The following is a 17,484-nucleotide window of genomic DNA, read 5'->3' as shown; positions in this document are numbered from 1 at the left end:
CTCGATACACTTGCGCTAGACGCACTAAAGGATATAGAGCGCCGGCCAGTTTGTCGTGGAAGAACTCTGAGCGAGGGTTTATCAGAGGGCGATTCGACGGATTTGGTCGCTTTGATGGGGGGTGGAGGGATTGGTGTAGGACTAGGGGAAGATCGAACCTTCGTGGCATTCCAATCGATTTCACCAAGACCTAAGCCCATGTCTAACGACAATGGTTGAGGGAGCTGCGGACTTGGGACATCGACCTTCTTGATTGTGTTGGGAGCGGAAGATGATTTACCCTTGAGGGAGCCCATGGATCTCAAAGACTTGAGCGTTTTCCCGACGGTTCTCGCGGGAGGAGACTCAACAGCAGGCGAAGGAGGCTGGGAAATTGCTTTGGACGCTTTAAGTCTGCCTAGAATTCCTCGAGAAGGCTTTCCTCTACTCTGCTGCGTTATTGAACGTGCGCCAAGCGTGCTTTGGCTGCCAAAGCGACCATCGAAATCTCGTAGATCATCATAGTCACTGGACAGCACAGAACCTAAGCTCATCCGTCTCTTGGTATTATCCGACGGGTAAACGTTGTTTCTTCCAGGGCTCTGAGGTCGCGAAGGAGCCTGGACTCCATTGCCAGACGTCGACTTTCCATTCTGAAATCTGGGAGACAGTGGTGCGGTGTAACCAATTCCTCGGTATGCGACAGTTGGTGGCTTTCCTAGCATCCACGCCTGGATCTTCCACTCCGCTGCCTGTGCAGTCTTCAGAATGCCATTCGGGACGTACTTGAGCCACCGGTATCCTCCTGTGCACCAGCTGAGTGAATGAAGCACGATCAAAAGTTCCTTCAGCACTCACCACTTTCGGAGCCGCCTATCCATGGCGCTAGCAGACAAAGGTCACCCCGAATACGATTAGGAACACGGTTCGCGAAGGCCAAAGCATAGGGTGCGCCGGCTGAGTGGGCAACGATGCTGCATTCATTTATTTTTAGCTGGTCGAGAACCTCCTCGACAGCTGCCGCCCATTCCATGATGCCTCTAGCAGATTTGGAATGAGGAGTCTCGGTACGGCCTAGACCCCATCTATACCCGCGTCAATAAAATCATTGTCGGTGAAGAAACAGAAACTTACCTATCTATAGCGATCAGGCGAAGGCCAAGACAATCTGCCATTTCATCGTACAGGCCCATGACGTGTCTAACACAGCCGAGACCAAGAAATACAACAAGAGGAAAACCATTTGGATCACCCATATCCGCAAGACTGACGGTCAGCGGGTGATCAAGTGAGGCGTGAGGGAATCGTGTGAGCTTCAGCAAAGTCGTTAATCTAGCGGAGCGAAGATATTCTGCTATGGCCTGGGGCACGGAGGTTGGAGAAGTGGTAATGGGAACGGGGTCCAATGAGTACTGCGAATCCCGCACTGATGCAGTCGATGAATGGGAATTAACCTCCGAGGCTGCCCCGCGAAGGTGTACACTTGAGCTGTCCGACGTGTTCGAAGGTAGGATGGTGAGTGGGGGAGCACGAGGCGATGCAAGTGGGGGCGCGACCTGTGATTTTTTCTGGTTATGATACGTGCGACGGACTTCATCTGCAATGCTATCAAGGGAGGATCTGCCCAACGGTTCAGCTTCTGTATCAGGCGTGAGCAGCTCAGGCTCAGATTCCTCAATATCAACATCATTGTTATGGCCATCGGCGTGGGTATTACTGGACCCATGTTTTGGAGGCTCTCTAGAGCGGTTCTGAGCAGAAACTGGAGCGTGGTTCCGGATGATTTCCGAAATAGAAGGAATCACAGTCCTTGTACGCTCTGGTGGCTGCGCAAGAGCGACTGGAAGGTCATCAACGGAGCCATCAACTGGCGCCGAAATGGTGACCTCATACAGCCCCGAGTCAACTGTGATTGTCGACGAGGAGCCCTTGCGTGAAGAACCAGGTCGCATATGAGTGCGGCGAGGAATGCGACGAGCGGGAGGCGACGGCCTTGGTTCATCTTCATCTTCGTCTGAAGGCACGATTTTCTCTTGTCGTCTTTTCCCTCTGCCAAGAACTATACCAGGTGGAGGAGTGGGTAGAGGTGGTTGGTATAATGGGTGGTGATGTCTTGCATTACCAAACCTTGAGCGGCTAGAGGAGCTTTTTCCAAAGAAGTCTTCCATCGTGAAACCATTCATTCCGTCCACCATTGCATCCATGGCCTCCACCCCGGCAACCGGGGCTGAGACGACTACCGGGAAATGGCCAAGGGAGTAGTTTCTGATGGAAGATGAGTCTCTCGGTGTTTGCGGGGGGGATTCTGCAAAACTAGAGGTCTCGACAGAGAGCCGGAGTGATGGAATGGGGGTCTCTTTCCACTTTGACTTGGTGGATGATGGGCCTGTGCGTGTCCGATGACGCGGGACCCTCGGAGTGATATCACCTCCCGACAAAAAGTCGGGCACCTCAAGAGCAAGATCCACAGTTGGGAAAGCGTATGAAAGCTGGGTCGCTTTCTCTTTCTCTTTGCCTTTGTCCTGATCAAACTTCCGGGAATGCTTCCGCGGAAGATCGTGAGCATGAAAAGTACGACCAGGACTCAATTGGGACCGTGAATGAATGTCGAAGTAATCGGGGGAGATGCGAAGGGGAGCAGGGGAAGGATGTTTGGCGTCTGAGGAAATGTTGGGCCTGTGGACGTCACGTCTAGATGACAAGAGGGCATTGGGTTTCCGGAGAGGACGGTCAGTTCCCATACTAGTGTTTGAGTTCGACATCACGTAGGCAAAAAAGTGCGATGCAAGCCTAAAGGCCCTGATGAAATTTACGCAAGTATTCCTCCGAGTCCTCACGGGGAACGTTCTGAAACGCCTCAGCTGAGACCTGTTTTGTAGTGTCCAATGCTTTTATTGACCCAGCGTACCTCAAGCGTGCCTCAAGCTCACCTCCTCTACCAACTCGTTTAATCTCGTTAACGCTAACGTTGTCGGCTGTAGTGGTATCAACCACTGTGGCGCCAGTTCAACGCAGCAGAATAAGGATCCGGGACCCGTTACTGAGCGTCTGACGTCGCGTCAGTCTGTTTCCTAAGAAAACAAGACACAAACCTGGTACGAAGTTGATGGAGAATGTCCAGTACTTTACTTTAGTCTGGTGCCTATTTTCGTTGCTGGCCAACAACACTGCCACTGTTTCGGGTTCCTTGGTCGCTTTATTGTCGTGGGGCAATGACTCGGACTATGGGGCATTGCAAACACTTAATTTCAATAATTTACAATTCAACTTGTTGACTTTAACAATATTGTCACCCACAAACGTCGACTCGGACATCCTTCTCCGCAGGCGTCCCTCACTAATAGAACTCTTCTATGTGACAGTGGTTACGAGAACGTTAGAGCATCATATCACTGTCGTCGTAACGCACTCCAGACGAGCTTGCATCCAAAGGACCCTCTGCTGGGATAAACATGATACAAGATATAACTTCCTTCGCACCGGTTTTGCAGAAGTGACTGACATATTTTCAGTGTTCACTGTTTTTTTCCCTCTGAGGCATGGCCTGGAACCTCAGGCTGCCGTGCCCAATGACATGGACTTTAGGGTTCGTGCCTGCTTGGCAACGGGCCCTGTTGTATTTTAGTGCCACCGCAAAGATGTTTACTAGCTGAACCGTCCGATTGAACAGTTGGACGTCGAACGGTTGAACGTGCAGGCTATCATATACATGGCTTAGCCTGCTATGTTATGTGTTCCAAGCGCCTATAGTCAAGAATTACCGGTTATGTCATGTCTGGCCCGTAACTTCGTTCTCAACATCGTGAGCCACGCTGTCTTGCAACGAGCGGATCCATCCGCCTTCTAGTCCCTGACTTTTTCATAGCGCCGAACTAACGTTTTCCACCCCAGCAGGCGCTACCTACTCTTGCGAATAGTGGAATGTATGCGTATACATAGCGCACATCTGGCGATCATGTGTGCACTCATCCACACTTTACCATCTTATCACTTGGCTGTCATAAGTGTGCTATCAGTGGTGACTGCAACCGTTGCACGACGGACCGACAGGTTGCGTTTGTTCTTTGCACGGTGCCTGAGAACTTAACCGTTCAATATCTACTTATCAAGTGCTTAAGCCCCGGTCCTTATCATGTCGACTCCACATTACTTATAGAACGTGAGTGCTCTCGTAATCCTGTCTCTTATTGCCCTCATTGAATGGCGTCCCACCCGACGCATGAAGTGCATGGACAACCCTATGTGGACGAGAAAGCGTCGATGACCGCCGAGAAGCAAGATTCAGGAGGTTCTAGAGATGTTTTCGTTGAAGATGAAGTCCACCAGATTCAGTACAAGACCCTCAGCTGGCAGGTGCGTCTATCCGAGATTGCACGCAGTAAAATATTCATCAATATAGGCTGTCAGCCTTCTCATGATAGCAGAAATCGTTAGCAATGGTATCCTGTCTCTCCCAAGCGCACTGGCAGTCGTTGGTGAGCCCACCGTTCTGTGAATCCCACAACGGGCAGTGTTTTTACAATCTTCAGGCATTGTGCCTGCTGTCATTCTAATTGTGTTTCTCGGTATCTTTGGCCTCTACACTGCGAAGTTGCTCATCGACTTCAAGCTGAACCATCCTAACGTGCATACCATGGGTAATTAAATATGCCGTCAATGGATTTCAGACACCTGATATGCTCTAGGTGACGCTGGATACATTATGTCCGGACCTGTGGCTCGGGAGGTGCTTGCCTTTGGAACTGTCGCTTTCGCTGTGTTTGGTTCTGTGCGTCATTAAGTCAACTCGAATATCTCGCAACTGACTTGCGCCAAATAGGGCTCTGAATTACTTTCCAGCCAGCAGGCACTGTCAACACTTTCGAACCAGGGTATGTGTAGCATGTATCTGGTTATTATCACTGGCGCCGCCGCCTTCTTGATTTCACTACCGCGGACACTGGATCGCTTGGCGTGGATGGGCCTTGTTAGCGCAGCGGTTATTACTCTGGCTGGTTTCATTGCAATGATTGGGGCAGGGGCGAACCCAGTTCCTGGAAGGTCTCTGACAATAACTGCATCCAGTAACTTTTTCGATGCTTTCTTGGCTGTCACAAATCCTGTGGGTACCTTCTTATGTCTTTGGGTTTAGCGTTACTCATCTGCTCAGTAGGTTTTTGCATATGCTGGTATGAAATTTTGTGATATTAATCAACGCCCCTGAACACTTTACTAGGACACTTCATGTATGACTGTGCATGGTATTTTTGCTGAAGCTGACATCTGATAGGTTCTTTATTCTAATATCTGAGATGCGTAGACCCCAGGATGCTATGAAGGTCAGAACGCTCCTGGTACTTGATATTGTAACTGAAGGCAATTTTCAGGCAGCCTGGTGCCTGCAGGTTTTTGCCACAGTATTTTATGCTGTTTTCAGCATTGTCATGTATGTCTACATTGGGAACACGGTGCAGTCTCCGGCCCTCTTTTCTCTTCCTCCGGCATGGGCAAAGGCGACATTTGGCATTGCTCTCGCAAATTTCTTGTTGTCAGTACATAATGCCTTACTATTTGATCTAGTCCTTACCGGATCTTTTTTTTGGAAGCTCTGCCGGACTATACACTCATACAGCTGCAAAGTTGGTGTTTATCCGCATATTTCGCCATTCGGAGCATGTCTATTCGCATACGTTACTCGGATGGACGGTCTGGACCCTCCTGTGTTTCACAGGTGTAGCTGTCGCCGCGATTCTCGCCATCGCAGTTCCGATATTCTCATACCTAATCGGCATTGCGGCAGCCCTCTTTGCCGCATGGTACACGTACGGGCTGGCCGGATTTTTCTGGTTGTATGACGTATACCATCTTAAAGGTGGCGTAGACGGGATGAGACGACGACCAATCGGGACTACAATAGCAGTGCTGACTATCATTGCTGGCGCTTTCATCTGTGTTGCTGGGACTTATGTGTCGATAAAGGTCAGTGTTCGCGTCTTCCCATCTGACACTCGTCTCAGTGATCAATGATAGCTCATCGTCGGAGCATATGCCAATGGACAAGTTGGTAGACCCTTCGTTTGCTAGGGGGGAAATACCGTGACATGGTGGGGTAATGTGTAGTCCATATCAAGCACGTTAAACTGTAACATTAAGACCTTTCTTCCAAGGACAGTCAGATTATAGGTGTGGGTCTGGTAGTCTAACTAGTGATGACCAGGACCACTACTAGTCCATGCACAGATGCCCTGCTCTAATTTGCAAATGCGCTCGTTGCCGACCTTCGGCTGGGACTCTGGGATCTTCATATCAGTGATATATTACGTAGGTTTTAGCTGCGTTACGGGAATGATAGAACGTTGAGGAGATGATCTCCGGGTTCCAGCTGCAGCAGGTTGAGTTAAGCCAGCAATGTGTTCTGATGGTCTATAGGTACCTTGTCCAGTGACGACGAAAGTGGAACGTCTAGATGGCAGTAAGGGTCGACGTCACGGTATCATGTGAAACTTCGGATCTGCATTGGATACTTGTATACGTGTGTGCGATGGTAATTGAAACACGCGTGTCATCATACTAGCCTAATAGATGAGCGCAGCTTTGAAAGCATGCCTGGAGAGTTGACTGTTCCCGACTGCGACTGCCCACGCCTTCCATCCTCTTCCGCTATGACCGTCGTTACTCAACAGCATGAGCTCCCCATATTTGCACGGCCTCCAAGGACGTGGAAGCAGACACTGAATGGGTTCTTCTTCTTCATGCTGTTTATCCCAGGATGTCTCATGGTCCACGCCTTTCAACTTTTGTTTCTACTGCCCTTGAAGCTTTTCTCTTCAAGTCCATGGGCCTGGAAGCTATATGACGAGGGGATACGATATACGAAAGGCGCATTTGCGACACTCATGAGTGAGTAACGATTCATAATGCCGACGATACACTGCGTGACGACTGTTATGTCCTGCTAGATTTGATGAACCAATGGTTCGCCCCCACACGGCTTTCTATCACATTCGAGCGGGAAGGACAAGGGAAATTCACAGAGGAGGAGATTAGACATATCGTCGAACGCGATGCGTCTGGCAGGATAGTAGCGTTACGTCTACCGTCTAAGACTGTTGTTATCGCGAACCATCAGGTGCGTGATGACCCTGATCGTGTAGCGTGCGCTGATTCGTTTTCAGGTCTACTCTGACTGGTGGTATGTCTGGTGCCTCACCTACTTTATGGGAACACACAGGGATGTCTTCATTGTACTGAAGAACAGCTTGAAATGGGTTCCTCTCATTGGACCAGTACGTGGCTTCCGCGAATCTGGAGCTTTTCGCTAAATAACAAGGAAGGCAATGCAAATATATAGATTCATCTTTCTTGCGCGTTCATGGGCCTCTGATAGAATACAGTTATCATCGAAACTCGCAAAGCTTGGCCGACAAGCAGAACAAGAAGACAAGCCATTCACCTTTATCCTCTTTCCAGAGGGTACTCTTGTGAGTAAAGGTACACGCCCTGTCAGCAGGAAATACGCAGACAAGCTAGGTGTTGTGCGTTTCTACAACCATTCTGAATGAAGTCGATGATGACCATGTTTTCTATAGCCTGATCCATTAAATATCCTGCTGCCTCGGTCGACGGGGCTTCATTATAGTCTTCGCTCACTTGCGCCGCGCATGCCATCTTTGAAATTGATTGACATTACCATGATATATCCAGGTACGTTCGTAGATGAGACAATATTCTGCTAAACATCGTTATATTCTGTTGTTAGGTATACCGCCAAAGGGATATGGACAATCTTTCTACACGCTCCGCTCAATATTCTGCGACCGCGTACCTCCACCTATGGTGCACATGCATCTAAGAATATTTGACGTCGCAAAGGATGTTCCCATAGGAGACATCTCTGGGACGAATCCCGCAGTGACTCCCAACGGATCTAATCACGAGCCTCTTGAAGTAGACTTCCCAGATCAGGAGAAAGCTATCTTTGATGGATGGCTTAGGAAGTTGTGGATGGACAAGGATGAATTTATCACGAAGTTCCACCAAGCAGATCGCTTCCCCTCTCATCACGGCGCTATCGAGATCCCATTGGAACTCAGGAGCAAGCGGGAGATAGCAGATGCTTTCTGTTTTCTTGCTCCTGCGGTAGCAGGTGTATTGTGGTCGAGGTTAGCGCAGGCTCTTTTATGACGGGTTGTTGTAATTCTGGGAGTGTTTCATGTAATAGTATATTCTGCTGGATAATGATGTAAGCAATTAAGCATATGTATGTGCTTTATGATTGTAGTTGCTGCGAGCGTTGTCCCTCTATGGTCTTAATGATGTATAAACTGGTATCCATAAAGCGGTCCACGCAGTTCAAGAGACAGCTCTCCTCGCCACGAGAGAAGCGAGACCCTGGAGTGCCGGTGACACATCTGGATGAGGAAGTCAATGAAGCTTGATGGATGTGCAAGAGGGAGACTGACTTGTCCCAACACATGCTTGTGAGGGTGTGCACGGTAGAGTTGACGCGAGCTTGGGCTTGTTCTCGCTCAAAGAACGTAGCAAGCTCTTTCTGTGAGGACTGTGTAAGAAGAAATGGTAGATACTTGAGTATGTGGACACGTACTTGTGTAGCCTCGTCGAACTTGAGGTTGTCCATGGTTGTATGAAATGAAGAAGGAAAAGCTGAATCAGATTTGGAAGTGTATTCTCACATTTGATTCCGCGAAGGTTGGTGCGATCGGCAAAACCAATGAATTCAATGTTCTGTTCGTTCCAATGCTAGCGCTCAGCTGAGCTGGTTGGCAAGAGGATCATATATGTTCGTCGCAACCGTTCAGGATTGTTTAAGCGCTTGATCAGTATTGGACCTTTCTGTCAAGTCGGAACAGGCGCTCATCGATGCATAGGTTGGCCCCGTGGCACTACACGTGAGATTCTGTCAATTAAGCATACTTGCAATACAAAATGGTCATCATGAATAGGAAAGATTGCTGCCTCATGTTCCCTTTCATAAGTAGCCCATCCATCCATCCTCTCCTCTCCTCTCCTCTCCCATACTACCATGGCTTCATCTTCCGACTACCATCTCCAGCCCGTCGCTAACTGGTCAAACGAACCTGCTCCTCTGTATGTTTCCTGACCTAGCTCATCGTTCAAACTTTCTTGACGTCCTCCTCTCCATTTCTCAGCGTGGGATACCTTAGTCGTAAAGCTCTCCCCATAAAGCGCAACGACGCAGAACCTCTCACTCGAGACGACGTTCAGTTCGATCTCCTTCACCATATATTCAACGACAGACACAAAGTTTTCACCCCCCAAGCACCAAGCGAGGACTCCAAGGTCCACTTCTGCGATCTCTATGTCAATGCATTGTACATGTCCCCCAAGTGCTCCAAAGTCCTCAAGGACAAGATGGCTGAAACACCTGCCTTTGCCGTTGAGCTTGCCAAAATTTCTCTCCTGACAAATGTGGGGCGCATTAATACCACCATGGCATGTAAGTCTACATCGCGCTTCGTTCCTTAAATGTGCTCACAATAAAGCTAGTCTTTCCAGAAATGAAGACGGCTTTACGGACTTATCATCCAGTACCCTCGCTTCAAAAGACTGATGGTAATGCCCAGGATGCCCCGCGGATCAAGAATTGTCTCAAGGCTGCTTTACTCCCATCTGAGCTTAAGAATATGCCTCCGTCTACCCCGGAAGAAATATTGCAGAAGAGCGTACGCGAATTCATCACCATGGTTCCTCGTGCAGCAGCTCATCTCCATACCGCCAGAGGGCTCGTCAACTTCCATCTACAAGTATTGTGAATCTAATATTTGTTCTCGCAAACCACGCGGCCGTAAGGTTTTCATTCGAGTATAGTCTCCTCTTACTGACTGCTCATCAGCCGCTTGCAAGTACTCACTTCGATCCGCCTGTCAACTTCCTGGATCTTTTTTTACCCATCAACATAGCTTCAGCTGACCGCGCGCGCGCGTTTCTATGGCTCATATTTCATTATTTGGAGGGTCCTGATCAACCAAACCCGTATGACGACGACTACTCCCGTCAACATCCCGGCAAGGTTCCTTGGCTGCATCGTCTCACGGAAGAAGAAATAGCACAAGAAAATGTGGACACACCAGATGAAATCGAATGGGGCAGGGCGATGTCAGCACAAAGAAACCTCTTCCTGCAGAAACTCGTCCACTCTATCGAAAAAGAGAAAAAGGGCAAGGCCGCAACGTCTGCGTCTGCGTCTAAAAGTGCGACTATTTGTCAATCGCTGATTTAGTCATTTGTTAACTATTTGTTCAGCGATTGAGCCCTCTTCTGGTCGTTCGAGACCTTTCAGGTCTCAACAAGAAGGTACCAGGGACAAACCTTACATCCATTATCTCCCCCCCGACCGCGCACCGCAGATTACCCATTCTGGTTTGTCCTTCTTTCTTTTTGCTTCTGGGTACTTCGTTCTCATGTCCGTTCAGTAAGCGACGACCAAAGACTTAGCTACAGCAGTACTCGTGGACCTCACAGAAATATGCTGCAACGTGGGTTTCGAATAGTATTCCATGCATACTGATGTGAAGAAGCATCACTAGATGCGTGGCAGGTTGTCACTTCTACCGATCCCCTGGCAGACTCGGATGAAGAACTGCATGATGAACATGTTAGACTGGATTACAGTGAGCGATACTTGGTCATCAGCAGTCATGGACTCGATATACTGACGTGTTGCTTAGGTCGACGTGTAGACGTCATTGCTCGATTGCGTGGGCAACCCCCGTCACCGCCTCCAGATCTAGTGCCACCGAGCAGCAGCACTAGTTCATACCCACCATCCAGTCTCTCTGATACCCGTGAACACCGGTGGCGAATGGTGGAATCCTGGAAATAGTTCGCAGTCACAGGTCCCATGGATAAAAGGAGGTAATCGAGTACCAGTCCTTGTGTACATGCCCATAGGGGAACACTCCCTTTGAAAAGTTGTATTCGTACTAGTAAGAACTACTAATGGCAACACGTAAATGACTGTGTGAGAGCGTGGGCAGTAGTGTCAGAGGAGTGCACGTGTATCAGGCGGGTTCGCAATCGCGCAACGCGGTGCGGCAAGAAGTAAAAGAAGCAGCGGATTTGTGTCCAAGCAGTAACGCAACCCTGTGTCATCTAGACGTATGCGGCAGCGTTTCTAAACTAAGGAGAAGACAAGGTCCAAGAAGTTGTCCATGGAAGTAACTGCACGGCAGTACCACGATAGTGTCCAAAATGTCCAAGTGTTCAGAAACTCCCAGGCAATGACAAGTTTGGATGCTCGAAGCCAGAGCGATTCCTTACTTGCATTTCTGCTGGAGCGCTATGTCTTTTTGACCTAATGTGATTGTCTGCGAAACCTGGGAGAGGAGGGGAGGTGCGACGTTTGATGGTGGTCATCATTTCACGAGCAGTGTTGGCTCGGCCAAGGGAATGCATATCGGATTCAGTGATCGCGCACCTCGCATTACTGCGAGGACGGGGGCTGGTTATCTCGATGCTCGGGCAACAAGAATGACTGGGCACTGCGCTTAGCCGCATATGGGAAAGAGAGTCGCTACTCTGACGGCGCCTTATGGGCATATGCAGTCTGCCGATGTTGATATCGGATTTCGTATCCGAGACAGACCGTGTGGTCGATGGGTTCTTGTTGCTCCTTAGGAACACGGGTAGACGGGGTGTTGTGAAGATAGGGTCATTGACGATATGTGAGGGAGGATGAAGTGGTCCAACGTGGGCAATGATCTCTTCCAGTGATGGAAGTCTGCGTCTACCCAACTTCAGGTCTGTCTTGAGCTTGCTGACGGGTTGACGACAATCCACCTTTTCGAACCAGGTGCGGCACCTGGCGAAGTCTTGTCCAATCAAACCATCATGCTCCTCGGCAGATGAGTAGAGCATCGACGGCGGTGACTCGAGGCCGAGTGATGGGAGTGTGCATTGATTAATGGCAGGAAACTCAACAGGGGTCTTGCAATGAGTTGAAGACGGAGGTTCGTGAATTCTTGACAGGAAGAATGCACGACGCTCAACTAAAAATAAGGGCATAACGAAATGAGATCATAATCATAGTTCATGACACCGATCTATTTGACTCACGTTGCTTATTTCTCTGGTTCTTAATAGCAAGTTCCCTGCGCAGATCCAGGACCTTTCTGGAACCAAGCGCAGCTCTCTTGTCACGCGACACTTTGAGAAGTTGATCGAACTGATCACCGTGAAGCCCTCTGGGAGGAGGACAGTCTGCGGGACGAAGAGGAGACGAGTGCCTGGGAGATATGGCTGGAAAGTAACATTGAGGACTCAGCAACCTCGGGCGGTACCCGCTATCATCCTGGTCTAAATCTGCGGAGAGGAACGGGGAGTACGGCTCTGGATATACCTTGACTGGCGAAGCTGGCGAGATGCGTATGAGAGGAATGGAGGTGCCGATGGCGGATAGCATGATTTGGGTGGGCGACCGGCGCTAGCTGCAAAAGAATGAAAGAATGAAAAGAATGAAAAGCTGTCGGGTGGACGTGGATGAAATAAAGGGATCAGGAAAGGTGGCAAACACGAGGAGTTTCACCGGGGGTACCACGCTCGAGTCCGCACAGCGGTTATTAAGTATACATAAAATGGAGTTTAGAAGAACATTGTAGCTTGCTCTTGTGAGACACCATACTTTTGGTTCATCCCATCATCCAAATTTCACTTGGTTCGGTTGTATGGTACTCGCGACTCGACAACGCTGTATCCTACCAACAGACATGAAAGCACTGCTTTTCCATGCCAGCTGGCTTACTTCCCAACGCCAAGCACTTCTTTGAGCAAACTGGTAACCGATGATCCTCATGGTTTCTACCTTGTTAAGTACAAGGGCTAGTACCTTCTACTGCAATGATAACGAGTGGGCGAGGTCATGTTTCATCAGCCTGAACCTCAATTTTCAACGCAACCGATCACAAGCCTTCCGCCTCCACTGCCTCTCTTTGCTTCTCCTTGAACAACTTCTCCGCGTCAGTCCAGACCTTCGCGGTACTTCGTCGGGGAAGCTCCAAGAGTGATGGCAATAAATCATTGCTAAACTGTTCAGACGCCTCACGGGGCAACAGCGTTGGTAGGTGATCAATGGAGATCACCGACAGCAATGGTAAATCAGGGCTGACGCGCAAATCAAGACATGAGCTTAGTTTAGGCAATGTGCCCAAGATACGCACCTGAGATCAACAGGAACAGCTGGTTCGGAGAATGTGGTGTTTATGCTGTAGATTGGGATGGGGTTGAATGGGTTCGTCGTGTCGCAACTGACATCCACAACTACCGACAGCTGTCGATCTTGGCCGACAGCGGTAATTTGGTCATTGGCCAAGAAAGGCGGGATCGAAGACGACAAGTAGATGCAATTTACGAAGATATCCACGTCGAGGATTTCCTGGAATGGGCCACCTTTGGCAGTCTCAGCCATATCCCACTTTACTATGTCATCCCTGCGAAGGTTGTGTCAAGATATATAATGCCTAGCTTCGCGCAATGACTTACTCAGCCAGACCGATCTTGCGGAAGAGATCCACAGCTCCGCGCCCGCATCGTCCGAGGGCACCGATTACAAGAGCTTTGACGCCATTGGCACTGCCGCCGAGTGTGTTCTTGACACCTTCAATCATAGCAGTCTCATTCGCATAAGGTTCCAAAAGACCCAACTTCTTTCCTGATCGTTGTGCAGCCAAAGCAAGTGCACCAGCGGCAGCACCAGCAAAGCCAGCGTGGTATCCGAATGCAGCAACACGTCGACCCGTAGCATCGGTGAGGAACTCCAGGTCATAGAGCGTACCTCCTCCCTTGTAAAAGCGAGCCAGCACGGATGACCATCCTGCTTGACGCTTGTAACAGTGGGCAAACTGAATGTGTGTATGGGGTATGGGATCTTGCGATTCTGGGAGCTCCTTCAGTCCGATGATAGGGACATCTGTAGGGGCCGTGGGCCATGAGTTGTGTTCTACCAGCGTACACCCGACACTATGACGCGTGTTTAGCGGATGTCAACGGCTATATTATTTGCACATACGCCTCGAATTCAGCGTCATCGAAAATCCGTTGTTCATCGCGTTCGACACTGATTTGGAAGCCAGCATCAATCAGCTTCTTCGCCGTGGTGGGCGTGAGGGCTGAGCGACGCTCAAACTCTTTTTTCTCGCAGCGAAGCCAGAGGCGTTGGGTAGACATTATTGTTGTGATTTGCACTTGTGGTTTGTTCGGATGGATGTATCTTTAATAACTAGTAACCTAGTCAAAGCTAGTCAAAGTGACTCGAGACTCGGAGTCAAAAGAAGTTTAATCTTAAAGATAAGATGAAGATTTTACGGTCACATGACTTGACGTGTCGTGAAACGCGTCACTGACGAAGACAAGGACTAGCGGAAAATTCCTTCAATACAAACTACACCTACATGCATGGTCATGGAGACGAGAGGGATTTACAACAGCAGAATTTGCACATTCCAGTCCTTCAGTCGAGCACTCTGGGTCAGCGACAGAGCAAGTCTGAATTTTATCATATGCATACTCAGCATAATGCACATGCTGGGCTACCGTACGTTAGATTCTACTGACCTGTCAGCTGGAGGAATCGGCCAAGCGCGGGCCAAATATTTGGGGAAACACCTGTCTCACACCTGAGGTATGTCTTAACAATCTCGCTCAAGGATTATTTCTGTAACTCCACCGGCTTTGCGCTGACCGCTTTCATTCTCCCACCAGGGCCACCAGCCGCGCGCAAAGCGACTGTACATTGCATTGGCTTCGCACACACACAAAATTTCAGGCTGTAAAATTAAGAATGTCAATGGAAACGGTGCGCCCTGACACGCAAATATTACATGCCAATAGATGATATTATGAAAGCTTGGATCAACTCCAGCTGCTAGTAGGCTACTAATTTAAATAGAGATTGTACAGGACACACCGTAATTTTCCCAAGAAACTGAGATTAAATTTTTTGAACTTACTCCCAGCAATGAAGCATTCCAAATTCCAAGAGTCCCCGTTGCAACGTATTCTCCGTGTCTGGGTCAGAATTGCCCATACATCTTTGCTGCAGCCTCCAACTTTCCCCCCTCGAACTTTCTATGCCGTTCGACAACCCTCCCCGCCGGAACGTAGGGGTCGCCTCGAATAAGGCCTTCCATCGTCTCTTTCGTGTATTCTTCGAGCGTAAGCCAGTAACGAGCCAGTCCTTCTGTTGAGCCTTCGACTAACACGCAGGTCAAGAGATGGTAGAGACGAAAAGCTATAAGAGAACTCACGGTCGTGCAACTCCGACTCGACGAGTCTTCGGGGCAATGAGATCGATAACAAGGAAACAAATAGTGTCACTCACGGAGGAATAATCTCGACCACATGGACATTTTTCCTCTTCAGCTGAACAGCGAGTGAGATACTCAAGCTGTGGATGGCAGCTTTCGTCGCGCAGTAGCCAGGGACTCCAGCGGCAGGAACAATTGACAATCCTGAGGAAACCGTGTAGAGGAAAGTCGGACGGCCTTGCTCCTGCACAAAAGTCAGAGGAATGAAATGAAGGTAAAAATGCTCATACCCCAAGCTTAATCAGGTGAGGCAGAAAGAAGGTTATCATCCTGACGATTGAGGTATAATTGGTGGTGAGTTCACGCTCGAGAGCTGACCGAAACAAAACACAATGAGTATGTCATAGGTGCACAGTGGGAGAGACCTACAGTCGAGATCAATGGTTTCTGGTCTGGTGAAGTTGAAGCCACGTTGGATGCCGCTAGAGAACAAGACAGCGTCAAGCTGCACAACCGGTCAACGCTAGTTTGTGGGTAATGAGGCTAGGGGCACATACGTCTGGGTAAGTGTTGACGATCTCCTCAATAGAAGACTTGAGAGCGTTGCGCTCTAAAAGAACGTCAAGAGTAACACTCTTGAGTCGTCCTGTGGCATGATGGGAAGCAACCAGTTCTTCGAGCCTTTCCTTGCGGCGACCGCAGACGATGACGGTTGGCTTAGAAGGGAGATCCAAAATTGCAAGGGCAAGGGCACGACCTATCCCTCCAGTGGATCCAATGACGAGGACGCACTTACAATCGCTGATGCTGGGCATGATGGAAGAGTGAGTTTGTTATAGTAGCTGGGGAGAGGGGCGCTGACCTTTATAGTACCTACGTGATCAATCATCAGCATCTGTTGTCATCATAGCCACTCTTCAGGCCCAGTGAAAACTGGTTATGTTGGGATGAGCCTCGATAGGTTGAGATGTGTCATTCAGGTGGGACACATATAGGAACACATACGAGTCCACAGCGCCCCGTACTCGGACAGTGTTAATAAGACGGGGCAATGTCCTATATGTTACCATGTGTGTACTTTTGCATCGAGCACATCTAAGCACATCCGCTAGCAGTCCTGCTACCTTTGCACATATGCTCAAATAGTGTCACATATGTCTCGAAGTTGTCATGCAGTAACTGGTATTATTTGCAGCCACTACAGGAATAGGGTATAGAAAAGTGCAAAAACACATCGAAAAGCAGCTTAAGTCCATTTGTCGGTAGTGACCTAATAGATGATGGTTTAGAAAGTCCATCGAGAGAATCAAGGACTTACGAGTGCAGCTGGTTCCTCGTCATATCCATATCAGTCAGTGTCATGGATATATGCGCATGAAAATGACAGCCTCGTACTATCCAAGGACAGTACTAGTATGATTCCCGTGATACAGACTCAACATCATGGCGGTCATCCACTGTTCTAAACTCATATGGTCAGCATGGTCACACCTTCAGATAAACGACACATGAGAAACTCGCAAGGTGGAACTAGCGGAGGCGAGCGGCGGGACCTTCAACATGGAGGTGGGAAGATGGTGGGGAGGAAGAAAGGTGGGGCAGCAGAAATTCGGCCCCAACAATTTATATATGGCTTTGGGGTGCTACGAGCTCGAGGCAGGTAACATATTGCAATGTTAGCGATACAATGTTCGCACGTATGATGCGATGTCGATGCGAAGCAATGCGATGTGCGTGCGTGCGATGCGATGTCGATGCGAAGCAATGCAATGTTAGTGCGTGTGATGCAATACGACGTCGTTTTGCAAAACGTAACTAAACTTCTCATGATTCAGCAGATTCTGACATAGTACAAATAAGGTAACTAACTTCTCAGCACCTGTGGTCCTCTCCCGTCACAACCAGTTCTTACTGGGCTTCAGGAACTTCAACTGTCTGTAGCAAGGAATGACGCATTGATACGATTGATCGGACCTGCATTGCCACCTTGAACGCGTATGCATCATGGTGCTTGGTTCATGATTGCTCTTGAGTGTACAGTCCTGGACCCGATGAGGTACCACTGGCAGGTATAACGGATAGTTAATGTGTGATCGGCCCGCTCTTCATGCATCATGTTTGTCTTTATTATTATTTGTTCCCTCTCGCCACCGTGTTGTCGCTCCTCCGTTTTTTGCTCTTCCTGTTCTCGAGCTCGTCGTCATGACTGCCTTCTCGTCTTTGAATCCTATCTCCAATTTTACGA

At 49.1% G+C, this 17,484-nt stretch overlaps 8 protein-coding genes across 8 annotated transcripts; 3 read left to right on the top strand and 5 right to left on the bottom strand.

Annotated features, from left to right (window-relative positions):
- Positions 1-25: 25 nt before the first annotated feature.
- DEU56DRAFT_758018 (uncharacterized protein) lies at positions 26-3,433 on the bottom strand (the record flags this gene model as incomplete). The annotated part of the gene is made up of 7 exons (XM_041350193.1): positions 26-784; positions 838-1,064; positions 1,114-2,655; positions 2,888-2,972; positions 3,072-3,201; positions 3,277-3,330; positions 3,389-3,433. Coding segments are annotated over 7 exons (2,842 nt in total), but the record flags the coding sequence as incomplete, so codon positions are not given.
- Positions 3,434-4,239: 806 nt separating this feature from the next.
- On the top strand, positions 4,240-6,042 carry DEU56DRAFT_740859 (transmembrane amino acid transporter protein-domain-containing protein; the record flags this gene model as incomplete). The annotated part of the gene is made up of 9 exons (XM_041348844.1): positions 4,240-4,332; positions 4,379-4,454; positions 4,509-4,616; positions 4,665-4,747; positions 4,799-5,104; positions 5,235-5,297; positions 5,346-5,506; positions 5,565-5,937; positions 5,989-6,042. 9 exons carry the CDS (start codon positions 4,240-4,242, stop codon positions 6,040-6,042), a joined length of 1,317 nt encoding a protein of 438 aa, XP_041206164.1.
- A 461-nt stretch (positions 6,043-6,503) lies between these two features.
- DEU56DRAFT_816426 (acyltransferase-domain-containing protein) lies at positions 6,504-8,156 on the top strand. The gene is made up of 6 exons (XM_041353848.1): positions 6,504-6,858; positions 6,918-7,087; positions 7,134-7,244; positions 7,293-7,493; positions 7,548-7,662; positions 7,718-8,156. Exons 1-6 carry the CDS (start codon positions 6,561-6,563, stop codon positions 8,140-8,142), a joined length of 1,320 nt encoding a protein of 439 aa, XP_041206163.1. The 5' UTR covers positions 6,504-6,560; the 3' UTR covers positions 8,143-8,156.
- DEU56DRAFT_816423 (Tim10/DDP family zinc finger-domain-containing protein) lies at positions 8,157-8,685 on the bottom strand. Its single transcript, XM_041353847.1, has 3 exons — positions 8,564-8,685; positions 8,421-8,509; positions 8,157-8,369 (listed from the first exon to the last, which is right to left on the bottom strand). The coding sequence occupies exons 1-3, from the start codon at positions 8,594-8,596 to the stop codon at positions 8,228-8,230; spliced, it is 264 nt and encodes an 87-aa protein (XP_041206162.1). The 5' UTR covers positions 8,597-8,685; the 3' UTR covers positions 8,157-8,227.
- Positions 8,686-8,747: 62 nt separating this feature from the next.
- Positions 8,748-10,886, top strand: DEU56DRAFT_816420 (uncharacterized protein). Its single transcript, XM_041353846.1, has 9 exons — positions 8,748-9,066; positions 9,129-9,436; positions 9,487-9,662; positions 9,719-9,784; positions 9,833-10,190; positions 10,243-10,359; positions 10,413-10,475; positions 10,527-10,610; positions 10,668-10,886. Exons 1-9 carry the CDS (start codon positions 9,002-9,004, stop codon positions 10,820-10,822), a joined length of 1,392 nt encoding a protein of 463 aa, XP_041206161.1. The 5' UTR covers positions 8,748-9,001; the 3' UTR covers positions 10,823-10,886.
- Positions 10,887-11,022: 136 nt separating this feature from the next.
- Positions 11,023-12,648, bottom strand: DEU56DRAFT_489974 (uncharacterized protein). Its single transcript, XM_041346470.1, has 2 exons — positions 12,055-12,648; positions 11,023-11,987 (listed from the first exon to the last, which is right to left on the bottom strand). The coding sequence occupies exons 1-2, from the start codon at positions 12,398-12,400 to the stop codon at positions 11,203-11,205; spliced, it is 1,131 nt and encodes a 376-aa protein (XP_041206160.1). The 5' UTR covers positions 12,401-12,648; the 3' UTR covers positions 11,023-11,202.
- Positions 12,649-12,896: 248 nt separating this feature from the next.
- Positions 12,897-14,160, bottom strand: DEU56DRAFT_914987 (saccharopine dehydrogenase; the record flags this gene model as incomplete). The annotated part of the gene is made up of 4 exons (XM_041357688.1): positions 12,897-13,098; positions 13,155-13,424; positions 13,477-13,953; positions 14,003-14,160. 4 exons carry the CDS (start codon positions 14,158-14,160, stop codon positions 12,897-12,899), a joined length of 1,107 nt encoding a protein of 368 aa, XP_041206159.1.
- Positions 14,161-15,005: 845 nt separating this feature from the next.
- Positions 15,006-16,054, bottom strand: DEU56DRAFT_740903 (uncharacterized protein; the record flags this gene model as incomplete). The annotated part of the gene is made up of 6 exons (XM_041348846.1): positions 15,006-15,187; positions 15,240-15,265; positions 15,314-15,480; positions 15,530-15,612; positions 15,669-15,744; positions 15,797-16,054. The coding sequence occupies 6 exons, from the start codon at positions 16,052-16,054 to the stop codon at positions 15,006-15,008; spliced, it is 792 nt and encodes a 263-aa protein (XP_041206158.1).
- Positions 16,055-17,484: the final 1,430 nt, after the last annotated feature.

The sequence above is a fragment of the Suillus clintonianus genome (genome assembly GCF_016758775.1).
Source record: "Suillus clintonianus strain FC179 chromosome Unknown DEU56scaffold_61, whole genome shotgun sequence".
Lineage (NCBI taxonomy): Eukaryota > Fungi > Basidiomycota > Agaricomycetes > Boletales > Suillaceae > Suillus > Suillus clintonianus.
Note: the sequence above shows the minus strand (reverse complement) of the source record. Positions and strands in the feature narration are given on the sequence as shown.

Bases quoted from the DNA above. Each gene is read 5' to 3' on its own strand.
- DEU56DRAFT_489974 (XM_041346470.1), bottom strand. From the start codon at position 12,400: ATGCTATCCGCCATCGGCACCTCCATTCCTCTCATACGCATCTCGCCA. The intron at 11,988-12,054 runs GTGAGTCAAATA...CCTTATTTTTAG, and splicing joins GAACCAGAGAAATAAGCAAC to TTGAGCGTCGTGCATTCTTC.
- DEU56DRAFT_816426 (XM_041353848.1), top strand. From the start codon at position 6,561: ATGCCTGGAGAGTTGACTGTTCCCGACTGCGACTGCCCACGCCTTCCA. The intron at 7,088-7,133 runs GTGCGTGATGAC...ATTCGTTTTCAG, and splicing joins TTGTTATCGCGAACCATCAG to GTCTACTCTGACTGGTGGTA. The intron at 7,494-7,547 runs GTGCGTTTCTAC...TGTTTTCTATAG, and splicing joins ACGCAGACAAGCTAGGTGTT to CCTGATCCATTAAATATCCT.
- DEU56DRAFT_816420 (XM_041353846.1), top strand. From the start codon at position 9,002: ATGGCTTCATCTTCCGACTACCATCTCCAGCCCGTCGCTAACTGGTCA. The intron at 9,663-9,718 runs GTACGCGAATTC...CCATACCGCCAG, and splicing joins AAGAAATATTGCAGAAGAGC to AGGGCTCGTCAACTTCCATC. The intron at 9,785-9,832 runs GTAAGGTTTTCA...ACTGCTCATCAG, and splicing joins TTCTCGCAAACCACGCGGCC to CCGCTTGCAAGTACTCACTT.
- DEU56DRAFT_816423 (XM_041353847.1), bottom strand. From the start codon at position 8,596: ATGGACAACCTCAAGTTCGACGAGGCTACACAA. The intron at 8,510-8,563 runs GTACGTGTCCAC...CAGTCCTCACAG, and splicing joins AGTTCGACGAGGCTACACAA to AAAGAGCTTGCTACGTTCTT. The intron at 8,370-8,420 runs GTCAGTCTCCCT...TTCCTCATCCAG, and splicing joins ACAAGCATGTGTTGGGACAA to ATGTGTCACCGGCACTCCAG.